The sequence below is a fragment of the Ciconia boyciana genome, chromosome 4, assembly GCF_034638445.1.
Source record: "Ciconia boyciana chromosome 4, ASM3463844v1, whole genome shotgun sequence".
Taxonomy (NCBI): domain Eukaryota; kingdom Metazoa; phylum Chordata; class Aves; order Ciconiiformes; family Ciconiidae; genus Ciconia; species Ciconia boyciana.
The window spans coordinates 40,694,894-40,712,602 of NC_132937.1; the positions used below are offsets into that span (position 1 = coordinate 40,694,894).

The 17,709-nt window shown below is 44.9% G+C and overlaps 1 protein-coding gene across 11 annotated transcripts in view; it reads right to left on the minus strand.

Annotated features, from left to right (window-relative positions):
- The window catches only part of ADAMTS6 (ADAM metallopeptidase with thrombospondin type 1 motif 6), a 221,457-nt gene extending 209,163 nt beyond the window's left edge, over positions 1-12,294 (minus strand). For 7 of the 11 annotated variants that reach the window (XM_072859481.1, XM_072859487.1, XM_072859483.1 and 4 more), the window contains exons 1-3: positions 11,806-12,294; positions 6,350-6,738; positions 5,198-5,562 (exon numbers count right to left, since the gene is read on the minus strand). In XM_072859481.1, coding sequence (XP_072715582.1) covers positions 5,198-5,562; positions 6,350-6,446 — 462 coding nt within the window. In that variant the 5' untranslated portion in view covers positions 6,447-6,738; positions 11,806-12,294. Of the gene's footprint in view, positions 1-5,197; positions 5,758-6,349; positions 6,739-9,746; positions 9,790-11,151; positions 11,239-11,805 lie in introns of those variants that run through there. The other 4 variants (XM_072859484.1, XM_072859479.1, XM_072859480.1 and 1 more) reach the window with 4 other exon arrangements.
- Positions 12,295-17,709: the final 5,415 nt, after the last annotated feature.

Consider the following 17,709-nt stretch of genomic DNA (forward strand, 5'->3'; position numbering starts at 1 on the left):
TATGCCTTTCACATAAGCCCTGCATACATATACCATTTTAAACTTAACATGAATTTTCCTTGTGAACAAAACCGTTCTTCCAATATTAAACTTATGCAAGTGGTCTTGTTGAATCACAGTGACTGATTTTTAAGAAGTACTTTGAATTCTGTACATAAAATACCTATGTGAGTGACAACCAGCATTTATTCTGAGTTTAGAAAATTCACGTGGCTAGAGATACTTCCATTGTATATGCATTCAGCAATGCCTGATTAATAAATAGTGGGAATTAGGCTATTATATCCAACCAACATTCTAAACCCCGTTTTTGGCTTATAATCTACTATTTGAGAAAAACACAGTTTCAGTTGAAAAAGGAGATTGAAATAATGCCCTTTTAAAGAAATAAAAGGAATCCATTTCTTTTGTTTTGCTTTTGTATTTTAACAGTTTGTAAACTAAACTTCTGCTCCAAAGCATAAGAAATGTCATTAAGACCTAAGAATGACCAGCACAAGGTTTTGACAAAATACCATGAATTTAAGAAACAAGCTGAATGCCCCAAGTAGGTTACTACAAGCAACATTCCCAAGATTATTATCTAAAACAGATTGTTTGAGGTCCTGTGTTATCCAATCCCACTACAGACTGCCAACTCCTGCTAACATATATAAGGTCTGGATCCAGCAGTTTGACATGCTCAGACAAACCTGTGAATCCACATGGAGTTCCCCTGAATTTGTGAAAAGGAATGTGTCAGGCTGTCCAGCTGGGGCATTAACCTCCTTCAGATGGGGGATGTCCATTAGTCGCAGAAGCAAACGGAATTATGGATGACAAGGAAGTGCGTGCCTTTTCCACACAGTACTACTGTTTTACAATTTCTCCTGCCTTGAACCTTTCTAGACTTTATGCTTTGTCCATTTTTAATATAAAGTAGTAGTAATGGAAACTTCTGAAAACATGTCAGTGTTGTTCAGTATATCTACAGCTGGCTATACACTTCAGTGTGGTTTTACGACTGAGGAAGAAGACTGCATTAGCTTACTGTGTTCTTAAAGGTGAAAGAAATAGTGATCTGGCCTGAGACAGTACATCATAGAATCTAACAAGACACCTTAAAACTAGGACAGGGACAGCTTATATATGTTTCTGAATACTAAGTCTATACTGCAAATACGTATTAGTACCAAAGAGAACTCCAAAGAACACTAAATCCTTTTCAACTTCATTTCTGATCTTTATAAATTATTTTATAAATTAGACATTATCTTACATAAGATTAAAAAATACCATACTATAGGCAATTTATAATCTACAAAAGTAGATGCATTCTTTATGGTAAAATCAGCTTTCAAACTACCTAATTTAAGAAGAATATGAATAATTTATACATATATAAATTTAGGAATAGATGAAACAAGCATAAAGTCTTCCAGCAAAATAATTCCTCCTTTAACCAAGTAAGGTCATGCTTTTAGCCACAGCCTACTTCTTGTGCTTTCTTTATCATTTCTGTTTGGATGGAGACATCTGTGCTACCCAGCATAAATGTTAGTCAGTGCATGGAACTTCACATGCCATGGAAATACTTGGCCTTTTACATTAAACATTTCCTTGGAACCATAGTAGCCTCAAAATGTGATTTAACCTCTCATTCACTTTCCTAATAATAATTACTTTCTACACATTTTAAAGTATTTCCCACTACTGGGCTTTTCAGCTCAAAATGAGAAAATCTGCTACTGTGGAAAACTTGTTTGAGCACTCAGTGAAGAGCTTTGACACCTGGCAGAGGACAGAGGTGGGTCAGAATGCAAGAAGTTTGGTTTCTGCCCAATTCCACTACTATGAGCTCCAAAGCTTTTCTTCTTTAAGACCTGCTCCCCTCAGAATTAGACAAACTTCTTTCCCTTGAGGTGAAGTTCTTCTCTCTTCAGGCAGTCTACCATTGTTTCTTCTCTTCTTTCTTGCAGCGTGACCTACTCAGCTTAGGCAATGCCTCAGCCTTGTTGCCTTGCACCTAACATTCAAAGGCCCCAAAATGCTGCTCGTTGCAGGCTCTTTCATGAGGCCAAACCTGCGATCCATCCACAAACGTAACATCCACTAAAGTAAATATGAGTTTGGAAGCCAGCAAGCCGGCCGGACAAGATCTTCAGTTTCCTCACATGACAGCTCACTGGATTATAGAACTTTCCTCGTAACTTCAGACAATTTATAGCATAATCAGGGCCCAGCAGATGGAAACCGCTGGAATGAAACTTCAGTGAGTAGCAGCCTGTAATTCTGGGGCACTTAGTAATAAGAAATATAGAGGGAGAGACTGAAACAGGAAACAGTGACAGGGAAACAAACCGACTGCTTGTCACTTTTACTGTAATGAAACTGAGAGAAAGCCCTCCTTACACAAGCACTCATCTCAGATACTACAAGTGTTCTTCACAGTCATACAACTTATGTTAATTACATCGTGGTCTCACCTGACCACCCTGAATAACTGAACAGAATAACTCAAAACATTAAATAAGGAGAAGAAATTTGACTCATTTGGCAATACTGAAGCCTAACAGGACAACTGGAATAAATGGAATGCTTAAATTTTGCTTGTGAGCAACACTCACTGTTAAAGATTACTACTTGTTTCAGAGTTAAACTTAAAATGACTGGCTTTGAGACAGACGTTAATCAAGGACTATGCAGAATGTGACTGGCAGTCTCTTACAGACCAGCAATCAGACTGGAAAATATCACAAATGCCTTAAGCACGACATATTCTGAACTACCAGTAATTCTAAAACAAGCAATATTGTCTTCAATATTCACTGCCAATTGCTTTATTAAACATGTTCTAACCAGCAGCTGTATAACAAAATATTCGTCAGTAGGAATTATCATTTAAAAATAACTCCGTGATGGATTTATCTGAACGGAGTGGTAACTCCCCTACTCAGTGCTCTGGAAGGCCCTGCCAACACTGGATGACAGAGGAGCTTCTGTAAGGTAGAGGATGATACTGAGTCAAGCCTACCGCTGCACCCCTCTGCAGGACTCCTGCCTCTCTGAGAAAGAGTCTTGTGTCACCCCTGTTGCTGCTTCTGGAGCATGACAGGAGCCTCACGTGCTTGTGACTAGGTCTTTCTAGGAGATGCAGTGGACACCTGACACTTGCAGTCCCAAGTAAGAGGCATGACCATGAGGAACCTGGGAGTGCCAGTTGTGGTGTGCCCAGAGACTGGATTAAGGCTGCCTTAATACCTGGAAGACATACATAAGAGCTGATAACAACTAAAAGCACTGAAGATGATGATTTAACTGGAAGCACTCCACACTAAAGTTAACTTACAAACACTGAGTTAACATACTGACACCTAGAACCACAGAACAACAGGCAGCTTCACTCCAGCAAAACAGCAAGGCTGAGGGCAGAGGGAAAACACGTAGCAATGGGAATGCTAAATGTCACCTCGGGGTGTGAGGCATGGAAGCAAAAAGAAGATTCTGCTTCACCGTGACACCTTCCATGCTGCTAAATTCTTCAAAGAAAACAAGTGCCATGAGGTGCAAGAGTGGCAAAGCTGATAGGAAAACATGGACTTTTTCCTGCTTCATCCCACCCTCGTTTTCCTAACATGAAAGGAAAACAAGAATCAGCTAAGGCAAGAGCAGTTCTTGGCTCGCTCCCTGGACAAGGTCAGAGAGGAACTGAAATGGCACCATGGCACTGACTGCAGGCTCCAAGGGGGCCAAGCAGCCTGGGCCTCAACTGGCAGAAACTTGGGAGATATAGAGGCATACAGCCTCTTTAAAGAAGTGAGTCCTGAAAGCGGGGATTTGGTCTCCATAGTATTTTTAGCTGAAAAGAACTCAAAAGCAAAATGATTGCATATATTAGTTTAAGAGCTTAAATAACTGTGACAAAAAAGTTTTTCTATGGGAACTGCAAAACAAAAGTGAAAATTGTACTAAATTCACACCTATCTACTACAAGTCTGCATTAACCAAACTGTGATACCACACTCGATGGAATACCATTTTACCTACATTTCTTTGAAAGTGTTCACTTAGCCCTGGAAATCCCCATTAAATTCTTTTTCCTCAAGAGTACTCCAAAATGTTAACCTAGACTGTTTCAGGGATAACACAAGTAGCTGGGTGTAATGCAACCTATGTAGGTCTGAAGCAGCTGGCTTTTGTTTGTAAATAAGATCCCAACATGCATTATTCAACAGCACTTCCAAGGATAAATAGGAATTAGTTTAGCAAGTCTGTGTAATCTTTTTTTTCTTTCCTTAGAAATTAGTTAGAACTGTCTGTTCCTAACAAGAAGATGGACCAGTGTTCTACTATAATTAAAACTGGAATGAAAAACAGTAATATATACACATATTTTTACTAAAGAAATTGCTGGCTCTTGATTTAGTATTTCCTAGTCATGCCCTTCTATTTTAGTATTTTGTTACTCAATAGTCTGCTTTTTATTTATTTGTGTTTGTTTTCTAATTTCTGTTGGGAATAAAAGAGGCTTTTTTCCCATGCAAGTACTACTATCACGTGATCAAGAGATCAACAGTAAAAGAAGAGATGAGAATAAAAGAGATGAGAATTTCTAATCCTACTTTTAAATGCAATGTTTACAATTTGTAAACAAAATATTTCCTAAAAAAGTAAATAATTACTTTCTGATGCTGGTACTTGCAAAGGACCTACTTTCCTCTTCCCTCTGAATTTATAGCAATGACAACTTCTACACCAAGCAATTCCCTTTCTCTATTATTTCCTCAAAGTTTCTAAACCCAAATTCTCAAAGACAACAAGCGTGTGTTCAGCTCACTAATATCTCTCTGGAGAGATTCAGCATCCTAAAGGATCCACTGTTCCCTCCTCCCCACCCCTTGAGCTTGCAACATTTTTATAACCTGTAAGGATCGCAGCACAGACCTAATCTTGCAGCCCTAGTGCAGACACTGTAAACACCAAAAATGCTGCCTGCTAAAGGACTACAGAATTGGGTCTTAGTACTTACAATTAAGCTTGAAAAACTGATGACTACTTTTCCCCAGGACCCAGATCAGGTTTTAGGGGTTTTCTGCACCTTCCTGTCTGCTTGCTTCCCGCAGGGACTCAAAAAACTGAAAGATACGCCAATTAAATTCTTCTGTAACTTACAAGGGACAAGCACACTATTATACTAGAACGTGTAATGTGCACTTACCAGACCATTGCAGTTGCTTAAGGCCACTTTAGTTGTACTATGTTGGTCTTGCAAATATCCTGTGTAATGACAGTGGTCTAAAAAATCGTGCTTCCATTGCGGTCCATCTTTCCCCCAGTATTCTACTGTAAAATGTCTGGACACCAAATCTGTGTTGAGAGTCAGGTTTAAATGAAAGTGCTTGCCATAAGCAGAAAGTTTAAAAAATAATTTAGATGCTGCCAGTTCTTGGTCATAAGGGTCTGTGCTCCTCCTCCTTCTTGAGGGTTTAGCATTTTTCACAGTAAAGCTGAGGAAGGCTCCATTTTGATCAACCCTTATTGGGATTGTTAGTTGGTAGTGTTCAAGGTAAGACAGGAATTCCTCTTTGTAATCACAAGGTAAGACAGTCCAGGGAGTGGGCATAGAAGAGAAGAAAATATAACAGGAAACAACAAGTAGTAGTATAAACATAAACCATACTTGGCTAAATCTCATCACCCTCATGAGTAAAAGTAATTTTCAGGTCAATGCAAGATATAGCGTTTTACTAAATAAAATAAAATGTTCTTTTCTTTCTTTGTAAGTCAAGAAAATGTGTTCAGTTTCCTATTAATTTGATGTCACTGGAAATACAGAAGTTTTTAACTACATATCTTTTCCTATTTACCCAAAATATGTAAACATTTGGGGCTAAATTGTAACCTAAGAAGGACACATTCTTCCCAGTGATACCAAAGACAAAAGCTATTAGATCCACCTGCAAGAATAAAAACAGTAGTAATGAAAAGTATTCTATTGTAAAAACATGTAAACGGCTCTTCATTAAAAACCTACAAATGTTAATGGATCAAAGTAAGATTAGATCCTTATTTCCTAGTCTAAAAACATGTTAATGTTGTTATGGCAACTCTCTAAACTATTATAAAGTACAACATTTTACTAGATTTAATTTGCAAGGCTTTCCTACAGTTAAAAGTAGACAGAAAGAAATTAAAACAAAAAATTTAATCAGATTTGCTGTATTTAAACTTCCATTAAAATAAATCATGATAAAACTAAGAGCAGAGCCCATATGATCTCATGAATTATATAAACATGGTTTAGAAAATATTACCCAAATGCAGTGCAAAAATAGATGCTTCTTGTCAGCTACAGAGGTCGGACCCCTACCTTGAGAACTATATGAAAGCCTGTTGTCACTGTGAAATTCCGATGAAACCATGACTAGGCTCAAAATCCATGTCCACGTCTTCCAAAAAATTTCCATAATTTAGAAAAACAGAAAGCTCTTTTTTTTTTCCCCTCCTTGGAGAGCTACCTGTGTGCTACAGAGTTAACTCCACTCCAGAATCGCACCATAACAGGTGTATTTATTTTATACTACTTCCAAATTAACTATTGGATGTTCCACTTTTTGACAGGTATTCTTTTCCAACAACCTGTACTTTCTTCTATATCTGCAGTCATTTTCTCAATTAAAAATACGTATTTGTAAGATTCCTTAAGATATCAGTAAGACGTTAGACTGGATAGTTACTGAACTTGCTCCATTTCTTTTCCTGAAAAACAAAAGAAAATGAGTCAAGGCAAATTCTTCCCACTAAAACAGATCTATACTGCAAAACACTAAGCCATCATAATGAACTATGCAATGTAACATTTTGAAATAATATTCAACCATTATCACTTTTATGGTCCAAGGTCACGATCTTACAAAAACCATGAATTACCATTAACCTCGAACAGCAGATCCATACAGCTTAAGATGCACATATCAACTTTATGTTAAATAGGCTCAAGGATTCATAAAATTAAAGTTTCTTGTTGCTCAAATACTGTGTTCAGACTTGTTCCAGCTATAATCAATGCTATGCACTCATTGATTTCAGCAGTGAATAACTAGACCCAATACTCTGGTAGACAAAGGAAGAACCTGGGAAAGAATCCAGAGTACAGTTATCTGATCTTTCTGCAGCATGTATTTTGTTATTACTTGGGCCTGGGTTCTGCTTATGCAGGCAGAATTCTCATTCACTTAAATGGGAATGCTGCACGTTCTAATACCAAAGAACTAATGTCAGCATCTGAAGCTATTCATCATACACATCCTAATTTTTTAAATATTTGTTGTCAAAAATGCTTTGTATATATCTTAACTACAATTTGATGTAGTAGAATATATTTCTATTGCCATTTTGCAGGTCACGAGATTGAGCAAATAACATGTTACTTGCCTTTTTTTTAATTATTTTTTTTTTGCATTTAAAACACTATTGCAGTAATACTAAAAAGCAGCTCTATCTGCGGCCAGGGATTAAATGGAAGATCTACGCAGTCAACCAACAGTCCAGCATACCAAACCATGTGTTGTGTCAGCTGATACTAATCAGTCCTCTTAAGCACCCACAGCACACCTGGGCATAGAGCAAACTCTGCTGAGGAGTCTTCCTTTCTTAGGTGTTCTCAATGGAGAAACAGAACACCTAAGAAGGGAAGACTTAAAAAAAAAATTCCAAAAGCATACAGAGTCATTTACACATGCACCAGATAAATTTGCCTTTCTAAAATTCTGGGAATGATTTACAACATTCATTCATTCATTCAGACAGGTAATACCTCTGCAGCCAATGGATTATTTGTACAGGTTAAAGAGTTGTAGCATATCATCCCAAGAAAAATCAACATCATGCAAATCCTGTTTACTAACATCACAGTGAATATTAGGAAACTTCTTAGCCAATTGGAAACGCATCTAATTATTACTGTGTAAATGATCATTCCAATACCTATATTTTAAATATCTTTCAAGACAGCACACAGGATTTAATCAGGTTTGTAGAGGGAATAAAAGATACTTTGCAGGCATAGCTTGGGCTTACTAGTATTTTTTTCTGGGGAAGCATAAGGATTTAGTGATACCATTCACATGCAGCAAGGCCTCAAAGTATATTAATAAAATCTCTGGTCTGGCCTCCCATGTAAAACTTTTATTTCCTAGCTAACATTTAGTTACAGCTTTTAGCCTTCTACAAATTTTGAAGAGACATAATGAACCCCATACTCTTCAGCTACGTTAGTACACTAAATAATGTGCCCTATTTCTAATCTGAGAATGTCCAGTTTCAAATTCCTGTCATTGAATCTTGCTTTACCCCTGTCTGCTAATGAGCTGCTTTCTTCTCCTTGCATGGATAGTTATAATCTGATACAAGCACCTCTTGACACTACCTGATAAGCAGCTCAACCTATTTGGTTTACATCACTCTCTACAATCCAGCTTCCAGATGTCCAAATACTTCCGCAGTTTTTTTCTGAACTCTTTCCAATTCGTCAGCATCCCTTTCCATGCACAGACACCAGAACTGGACACAGTAGTCCAGTAATGGCTTGTTATGGCCATATATAGCGGTAACATTGCCTCACGGCTTTTACTTAGCCAAAAAAATCATAACAGGGAGCTCATGTTCAGCCTGTTAGGCTGATAATAAGTTATCATAACATTAAGATCTCCTGAAATTGTAGTACCTAAGGAGCTAGGTAGCTCAGGATATCGGACATAAACTACAGTCTCCATTATTCAGACACCAATGGCCCACATGGTGGGCGTTGGTCAACGGTGTCCAAGTCACCCACGTCTACTGTCTTTGCAGGGGGCTGTGTGAAATGGCCTCCCTCATTCCAAGCTTCACACAAGAAAAATCTCCTTTCACATTAAGCTTGCTGGAAGTTTCAGCAGAATTTTCAACCTCCCTTCCAAAAGTATTATAGCCAGCTTGAGGACGGATACAAGCAGACCACAGGTAGCTATATTAATGCTCCAACTTAAGGAGTAGTAATGGACATGAAGGATAAAGCACCGGTTACAGTACTTCTAGTATGAAGTTTGGTAGGAACCTCAAAGCGTCCACCATCTATACCCTTTTTTGTTTCCGTCTTCCTCTGTAACATATATTCAGCATTCCACTTTTGACTGTTGTCAAGATGACACATTTGGCCAACACTAAGCTTACACTAAGAAGTGTTTCCTCTGTCTCGTGGCTGAACTACATGCTCGCCCACTGGTAAGGGCAGGTGTGGCTCCATGTCCTGAACCACCACCTAAAACCACAGCTCCTACCTAATTATAAAAGGTCTGCCAAGCAGCAAATAAAAAGTACAGGACTTTTTTCAAAATCTAGGATGCCGATGACAAAGCAGGTGCATGGCGCTGGCATTTCAGCAGAGGCACTGATTACAAGAGCGGCAGTCCTGTCACTGGTACCATGAGCTTCCTACCCACTGAAACTCGACGAGGAGAAAAAAGGCCACAAACACACACTGGAAGACTTTGGGGCAGAAGGTGGATTATGGGGAAGTGACTAGCCAGACCAGTCACCTCGGGAGCCTCCATCTAAGCAAAGGCGCCTTGGCCAACTAAAGCGTCCCTAAAACTGAAGGTCGCTGAAGTTTTAGGATAGGCGAGCTGCCAAGAGACCGCTGTCCCAAGCGCACCGCCACACGTGCTGCCTCCCCCGGGGACCGCCACGTCCCCCACCGCTCCCGGGGTCTCCACGCCAGGGGCACCCACCGCAGAGCCGTCAGGCTCCAGCACGCTCGGCGGCGGCGGCGACGAGGTCTCCCGGTAGCAGCCGAGGTGCCGAAACGAGATGACGCCGCAGCGCCGGAGGACCCAGACCAACCGGGGGCTACGCTTCGGGGCGGAACGGACGGCTCGCGGGGAGCGACAGACGCGCCGAGCTCCGCGGCGGGCGGGAAACGGCCCCGCCGCTCCCGGCGGGCGGGGGGGGGTCACCACGCCCCCCCGGCGGCTCGGCCCCCGCGCCGCCTGCGGAGAGGGCAGGGGCTCGCCCCGGCGCCGCGAGGTGCCCGCCGCCTTCCCGCCCCCCCCAGCCCGGGCGGGCGGCGGGGAGCGGCGCGGCGAGGCGCGGCCAGGGGCGGGCGTCCGCGCCGGCAGTACGAGTGGTTGCTAAGGAAATGGGGAGGGAGGGCGGGCGGGAGGGGACGGGGCGGGGGGCGGGCATCAATCACACAAATTCAATTACAGGTATCGGGGCTGGCCGTGAAAAGCGTTGCAGGGCTTCAAAAGCCGGGGATTAGCCGTGCCCCTGGGAGCTCCCCGGGCGAAAAGAGCGACGCGCAGACCGCGCCGGGAAGGGCTCGGTGAAAAGCAACGGGGGCCGGGGGGTGGCGGGGAGGGGGACACGTACAAAGGGAAAGGACGGATCCTCCCTCCCCGGGAATTAACCAGAAACCGAGGCGTGAGGAGTAGAACTGCTGCTGTGCGAACCCCGATGTACGGCGGGGCCGGCTGCCCCCCGGAGGGGGGGAGGGGGGACACGGACGGGGCTGCCGCCGCATGGACAGCCAGCCTCCCCCCCCGCCTGCCCCACGGCTCCCCGCCGGCCCCGCCGAGGGGTCAGCTGTCATTACATTTCGTGGCGGGGGGGGGTGGGGGGTGTGCAAAAAAGTAAACACCACCCCCCCCCAAAAAAAAGTCAACAGACTAGAAAAATACACGGCTACACACACAGCCCAACACATATGCATATTATATACACACGTCTGCACACACAAAAAGTTAAAAAAAAAATACTACTGAAGCAAGTTGGAGGTCACCAGACACACATCCCTCAAAGAAAATTCAGGAGGAAAAAGGAAAAAAGAAAAAAAAAAAAAGCCCTCCTCCCTAGAGAGGCTGAAGGGAAGAGTCTGGTTGCTGTGGTGGAGTTGATCCTAAAGTTAACTTTCAGCAGCCCATTTCCAGACAGCAGCGCTGAATCTATTTGGATAAAACGCGTGTGACCCAGACACTTGGCGTTTGGCCCAAACGCGTTGCACCGGCAGCCCAAATAAAAACAAGAGTCTGACTCTCCCTCTCTCTGTCTCTCCCCTCTTCTCCCTCGTACAACAATGAAAGAAAATAGCGAAGAGAAAATCGCACACACATCGCCTGAGAGCGAGAGCCCACTCACCTCCTCCCACCAAACAAAGTCCCTTTGAACCCCGGGCCGCTGCGGAGACAGACGCACACCGACAAACACGGCTCCGCGGGGTTAAGAGTCTGGCAAATCCCAAGCGGCTCGAAGTAAATCAAAACCACACGCTTCCATCTTCCTGATGAGCCCGGCGAGAGCGCGGCATCCCCGCCAGCTTCGGGCTGCGGGACGGCGGCCGCGCCGACCCTCCGAGCCCCGGCACAAAACGTGCACTTGTCTGGCCGCGGCGAGAACGCCGGACACGGCACGACCAAAGGCTGGGCTGCCCAAGCTCAAAGCCATCCGGAATAGCTGTGGGCTGTCGCTGGGGCTTGGGGCTGCTTTGGTTTTCATCTGCTGTTCGGTTACTTTTTTCATCCTCCCTCTACCAACGACTTCGTATGAAAAGTATGAAAAACCTAAAAAAATTGCACTATCCGAGACGGTACTTCATAAATCGCTACTCTTCTCGGCTGAAAATCCTCGCACCCCCTTCCCCCATCCTCAAAGGTTTCTCTCTGAAACCGCTCCAAATGCACCTCGCCTAATGCAGTACCAACCTCCCCCCGCTCCCCGAAGCCCTGCACGCACCATCATTCGGGACACAAGAAAAGCAAAAAGTTTCATCGAATAGCGTGAAATCTTCCTTACCGTTTTCATCTTCAATTTCTGATATAAAGTAAGTTTCAAACAATAGAGATTGCACAGGACGATTCCCGTTTTCCTCTCTGCTTTTCCCCTCTGTGCAAGCAACCATCAGGGTTATATTCTCCAACAGAATAAAATTCTCTAGCCTTCCTAAACGGGGCTTTCAGAAAACGGGCTGGCTTGGCAGGAGGAAGGATGCCATCAATTCACCCAACCCATCACCCTGCACATTTTGTCTTTCCAACAAAAAGGGGGGGGAGGAAGGAAGGAAAAACAGGCTTATATTGGGGTGGGGGTGGGTGCCCTCCTCTTGAGCAGCCTCCTCTGTGCAAAATACCATGTGAATATCATCTGAGTGGGGGGAGAGGGGGGAGCGAGAGACGGGGGGGAGAGAGGGGGGAGAGGGAAGGCAGGCAGAGCAGGAAGGGCTCCGGAAAGTTTGGTTGAAGTAGCCCCAGTCCTCCTCTCGCTGCCGGCCCCCGGCCAGGCCGAGCGCGGCGGCAGCGAGAGGAGCCTTGGCAGCCTCGCCCGGGGGACGGCGCGGAGCACGCTGACGTCAGCCTGCAGATGTGCCCCGGCCCGGCGGCGCGGCCGCGCATGCGCGCTGCGTCACGTGGCGGCGGGGGGGCAGGGGCACAGTCGGGGTAACGAAAAACGGCGGGGGGGGGGGGGGGCAGGGAGGCCGCGGGCCGCGCGCGGCGGAGGGGGCGGGGGAATGGGGGCAACGTCCGCCGCACGACCCCCGCCCGGTGCCGCGGGGTGAGGCGGGAGCCGCGCCGCCGGCGGGCAGCCAGGCTCGGCCCGGCCCGGCCCGGCCGCAGGAAAGTGCCGGGGCGTCCGGGCCACCGCCGCAGCAGCCCCGGTGTGCAGGCGGCTGGCGGCGGGCAGGGACGGCCCCTCCTGCCGTACCCCTGCCCCTCCCTTCCTTTCCCTTCCCGGCCGGCGGGGCCCGGCTCGCGCCCCATAACGGGCCTGAATAAAAGAAAGAAAATGACACCATTTCCAGCTGCGGGGAGGCGGTCTTTGAGCCCGCGCAGCGAGCGGCAGCTGGCCGACCACCGCGGCGGGGCCGGGGCCCGCCCGGCCGGCCGGGGGTCCCGCCTGGGCCCGGCCCTGCCCCCGCCGCCCCGCGCGCAGCGCTTTCACTTTCATTTGCGGCGGGGAACCGGGTGGCACTGGGTGGGGGTCGCGGGCCGCGGGGCCACCCGCAGGCGGTGGCCGCGTCGCGGCGTCGCCAGCCCCGCCTGGAAGCGGGGGGAAGGTGGACATGGCAGAGGGCAGCTGGCGGCCTGGGCGATCGCTTGTGTTCCGTGAAGCTAGCGGTGGCGGGGGGAGGGAACCTGAGACTTGCTCTCCTAACCGCCAAGTTAATTTCCGATAGCCAAAAAAAGAGAGAGAGAAAAAAAATCCTTCCTGAAGCTAGGTTCTGAGGTTTCGCGCTTCGGCTAACAGTTTTTCCCAAATGGTGCCTGTGCGCGTTTTCCTCCCAAGCCGGAGGTAGTAGGTGTAATTCTTCTGGTGAATCTGTAATAGTTGGTTGGCCTGTGAAGTGATTCGCAAGGAAAGGTCCAAGAGTACAGCTACTCTGGGACTTCTCCAAGGATCGAAAGAACAGGACCAGCCTGCAGAGTCCACGGCCCGCACAGTAACCCTCGTGGTGGCTAAGGGCTGGCTGCGCACGCTGTGAGATGGAGAAGTCAGATCTGTGGCTGGCGTTCACCGCTTCCGATAAATGCTGCGCGCTTATCTTTGAGCGTGAAGCACTGCTATAGTGGAATTAGATTCTGCATGCAAGTAGGTGAAATTTAACGGCAGCGCTCGCAAAAAGAGCACAACCCCCCAAAAGCTAGTCGCATTTGTCAGCGTTTGTCCCGAACCTTCGCACAGAATGCCGTAAGCGCCTGTTTGCGCGGTGCTGTTGCAGCCGTTGGGCGGATGAACGTCACAGCGGCTCGGGGAGCAGCAGAACGTGTCAGCGCCCTGAAGACCGCAGCTGTAAACCCACCGCTCCTTCGGAACAGGGGCACCCAGAGAGAGGAACGCTTTCTCCTGGAAATGGGTCGCCAACCTGCTGGCCCCGGGGCAGTGGCTCGTGCCGAGGGCGCCATCCTGCGTCGGCCAGCGGGGAGGGAGCGCGGCAGCGCCCGGGCCGCGCCGCCGGCTGCTGCCCCGGGCCGCAGCGAGGGAGCAAGTCCTGCCCCTGCCCCGTCGCCTGCGTGCGCGGTGATTGCCGCTTTGGCGGGTGTGTCTGCTCGGTTGAAACAGGCGTCTCTAGTGTTCATTAGAGATGAGTATTTTTGGTTAATATTCCGAAGTTCCTGCTTCTGCAGCAAGTTAATGTGTAAGATGATCACATGGATGAACCACGCTCGCCGAGCAAGCTCTGTGGCGGATGCAGCCAGGTGTACCTTAGTCGCATCGTCTGTCTCCACGGACAGGCGTTGTGGCAGGTTCTGCTGAACCTTTTCTGCAAACTCGGTGGTATGTACAGAGAGCTGGGAGGGTCTATCCTTTTGAAAGGACAGATTGCGAAGAGAGAGTTTTTTCCCCATTCTGCATCAGGACCAAAAATAACCTTTTGAACAGACAGACACATATCACAGCCGATTGCCTCACGCATATGGTATCCTCATGGGATCTGGGAGACCTGCCTTCAAATCAGACCCTGCCCGAGTCAGACTCGGGAATGCTCACGTTGCTGTCTGACGGCTAGGCTGGGGACTATTCTGGTATGGAAGACTGGCCTCTCCGTGGCTGGAGCTGCTCCACTGTGTATAACTGATTAAATACTCATCAAGCTAAAAAGAAAGACAGCTTATCACCGTCTGCTTAGGGCCCTCACATGGGTTCAACTCCCTGCTCTAAATCAAGCAAAGCAAAGCAAAGATATATGGGCCCTACAAAACCCAGCTGCTTGCTCAGACCAACAAGTTATTTATTCCCTGTCCCAGACAACTACATTTTTTTGCCTACACCTGCTGCTGGAGCTGAGAAAATGTTTCCAATAGCAATTTTGTCAAAACTAGTGTATTACGAGGAAAAGCTTTGGCTCCAGTTAAAAAAATTCCTGACCATCTGTGATTAGAATTTCTGACAGAATTCCCAATACAGTTTGACTTACCTGTTTTGCTTTATTGCATAAAATAGTTTTTCAGAGTGAACGTCATTCAGATTAAAATAGTGAGCTTATTTGATGGCTTTTATTTTTGTTTCGTCAGCCTAAATAATATCTATATACATTTTTTATAATCTGCAGCCTTTTAGAAAAGAAACTTGCACGGAAAGTAGTATGCAGATTCTTAGCATAATTTTTTCTTTGCTGCAAGTAGAAGTCTTTGTAGCAGGGATAGGAATTCTACTGTGAATTCTGATAATATGTATAAACCATTTGGGCAACTGTGTCTCAGAGCTTTGGGCAGGATTACACATTTATTGAGCACCAAGCATATTACTCCATGTCTTAATGAGTTTGTTAGTCTTTGCTGACCATGGAAGTAGTTAGCTAAAGCACTCTTGATTTTAGGCCTTTGAATCCTTCAGTATGATAGTCAACAACTGACAAGATTGGCAAGCACACTTTTTTGTTTAAATAAATATTTATATTAAACTTCAATTTAACATTGCTAGATATATTTGGAGGTATTTGGGGTTGATTTCAGGAATCTTGCTTTTTTAACTGAAGTAAATATAGAAGAGAAAGCTACGAGTCTTTGGTGAGCAGTGCATTTCTGTATGATGAGATTCTTGTTACCTGTACATTTGGATGGACATGCTTGAAAGTATGGGTTTTTTCCAGGATATATTTTTACCTGGCCAGTGGAGACCTGAGGGTAATAATGTATCATATCATACTTAGAAATATCCCAGCAGTGTTTGGGGAGATAATAATAATTTTTAAAAATTAAATATAAAATGATATTATAAATTACATAAATACACTTGCTAAAATGCTTTGGTTGACCATATAGTTAAAAAAAATAATAGATGGTAACCTTGCATGTATATGTGCTATAGGTCTGTGCTTTATCTGCGCTTATAGGGAGAAAAGCTCTTGATGTGCATAAGGGCTTCATTTTTAGTCCCATGAACTAAAAGATTCCAGGGGTGCTTGAAGGTTATGGTGCTATTGAGATCCAGTATCTTTCACTGACATTTCCTTGTAAATAGCCTGAATTCATATTGCTTACAAATCTCATCTGCCCTTGCAGGAAGAGATCTAAAAACATCTCTAGAAATTACCCTGGGCCATGTGTTCCGCCTAATGCCAACCACTTGCCAGAAGCTATTGTGCCTGGCACATTGTATTTCAGAGAGACAATGCATATCAAAGTGTACTTTCAGTTGGAAAATGCACCCCTTTTGAGTTGAGCTGTCCTTGATGGCCCTCTAATACAAAATTCACAGCGATGCATTTGGCTTCAAGTATGGCTTTGAGGCTACTTCTGCCCAGCAATGCGGGTATTGCCAAGAATGTCTTCATTTAAATATGAAGAGCCTTACCAAAGGCAGGAGGGTAGACCATCTTTTTCTAGGATGCTCCCTGCAAGCAGCTGTGTGTGTTATGCTGATGCAGGGCTTACTGTCACTCAAGCCTCCTTGTTTCTGCAAGACCCTGTGAACCTGGCCAACCCGATTATTTTAGTATAAGATTTGGAAATAAAACTGGAAAACTTCATGTAAGCTTGGCATCCTCCAGCATGTCCTGGCCAGTTTCCTCCCTGGTGGAACACAGATGAGGCAGGGCAGAGAGAAGATCAGAGAACATGGATGTGGTGAGAGTAATGTTCAGAGCTTGCTCAAAACGTGAGAGGGGTGGACAGTGGGAGTGGTAAGATCAAATACCTCTCTAGTAACCTGAGATGAGGAATCTTAGACTACTCAAGCTGATTCGGGAATCCCTATAGCAGAATGGACATTGGCCTCAAATTTTGCAGGCAAATAAGATGGAACTGATCCCCTCTTCATTAAGATTGAAGTAGAAAGCATAGAAAAAAACAATACAGTTCCACACAAGAACAGGAATAGTAGTAAGCAGAAAAGAAGAGGTAACTGAGATGAGGGAGTTGTTTTATTTCAGAAACGGACTATTTTTTCCTGCTGTGTCTATTTCCACCTTTCCAAGTCAAGAGAGAGATAGCGGAAAGAAGATTAGGTCAGTAGGCATAACAGTTTGTTCAAAGGGAGCATTTTCCAGCTATATGTATTATAGTTTTTCTGTGTATTCTTGCTTTGTATTTTCCTATTTCCAGAGAAAGTTGTTCATAAGATCTGAACAATCTGTGAGACTTACAGAGAACAAAGCTGAGACAAATTGTACAATATGTGGAAAATGTGTATGGAAAATCTCTATAGAAAAATTTGGCAAATGGTATTCCTCAAAGATTAGTGTATACAGAAACATATAAAAGCTATGCAGAAAATCTTAGCAAATACGTAAGAATTCAGTTATTTTGATTTTAGAATGAAAAATCTGGAATTAACTCACAAGAATACTTGGCTATTTACCATGCAGAGCATTGCAGCGTTTTGCAGTCTGGCACTCAGCTCTGGGAATGAGACTCCCAGTGCAGAATTAGGCACCTCGGTCTCAGGTGCCTGAGTGACTTGTTTAGTTTCTGAATTGAAAGAGAATTACAGTAGTCATACTGATGAGCATCACAGACTGCTCATTTAGCATCTGCTGAACTATGTGGTGATTCCCCTTTTCTTGGTATGCTTTATATAAAAGCATGAACACATACACTAATGTCAGAGATTGTAAAATTGGATCGTGAAATGAGCCAAGATTTATTTTGAATGGAAAGAATTGGACTTTCCTTTCCATATTCCTGGACTGTATAGCTGGAAAAGATTTATTAAAGACTCTAGAGCATACGGTGCATACTGCTTTGGACACGGATTACAACT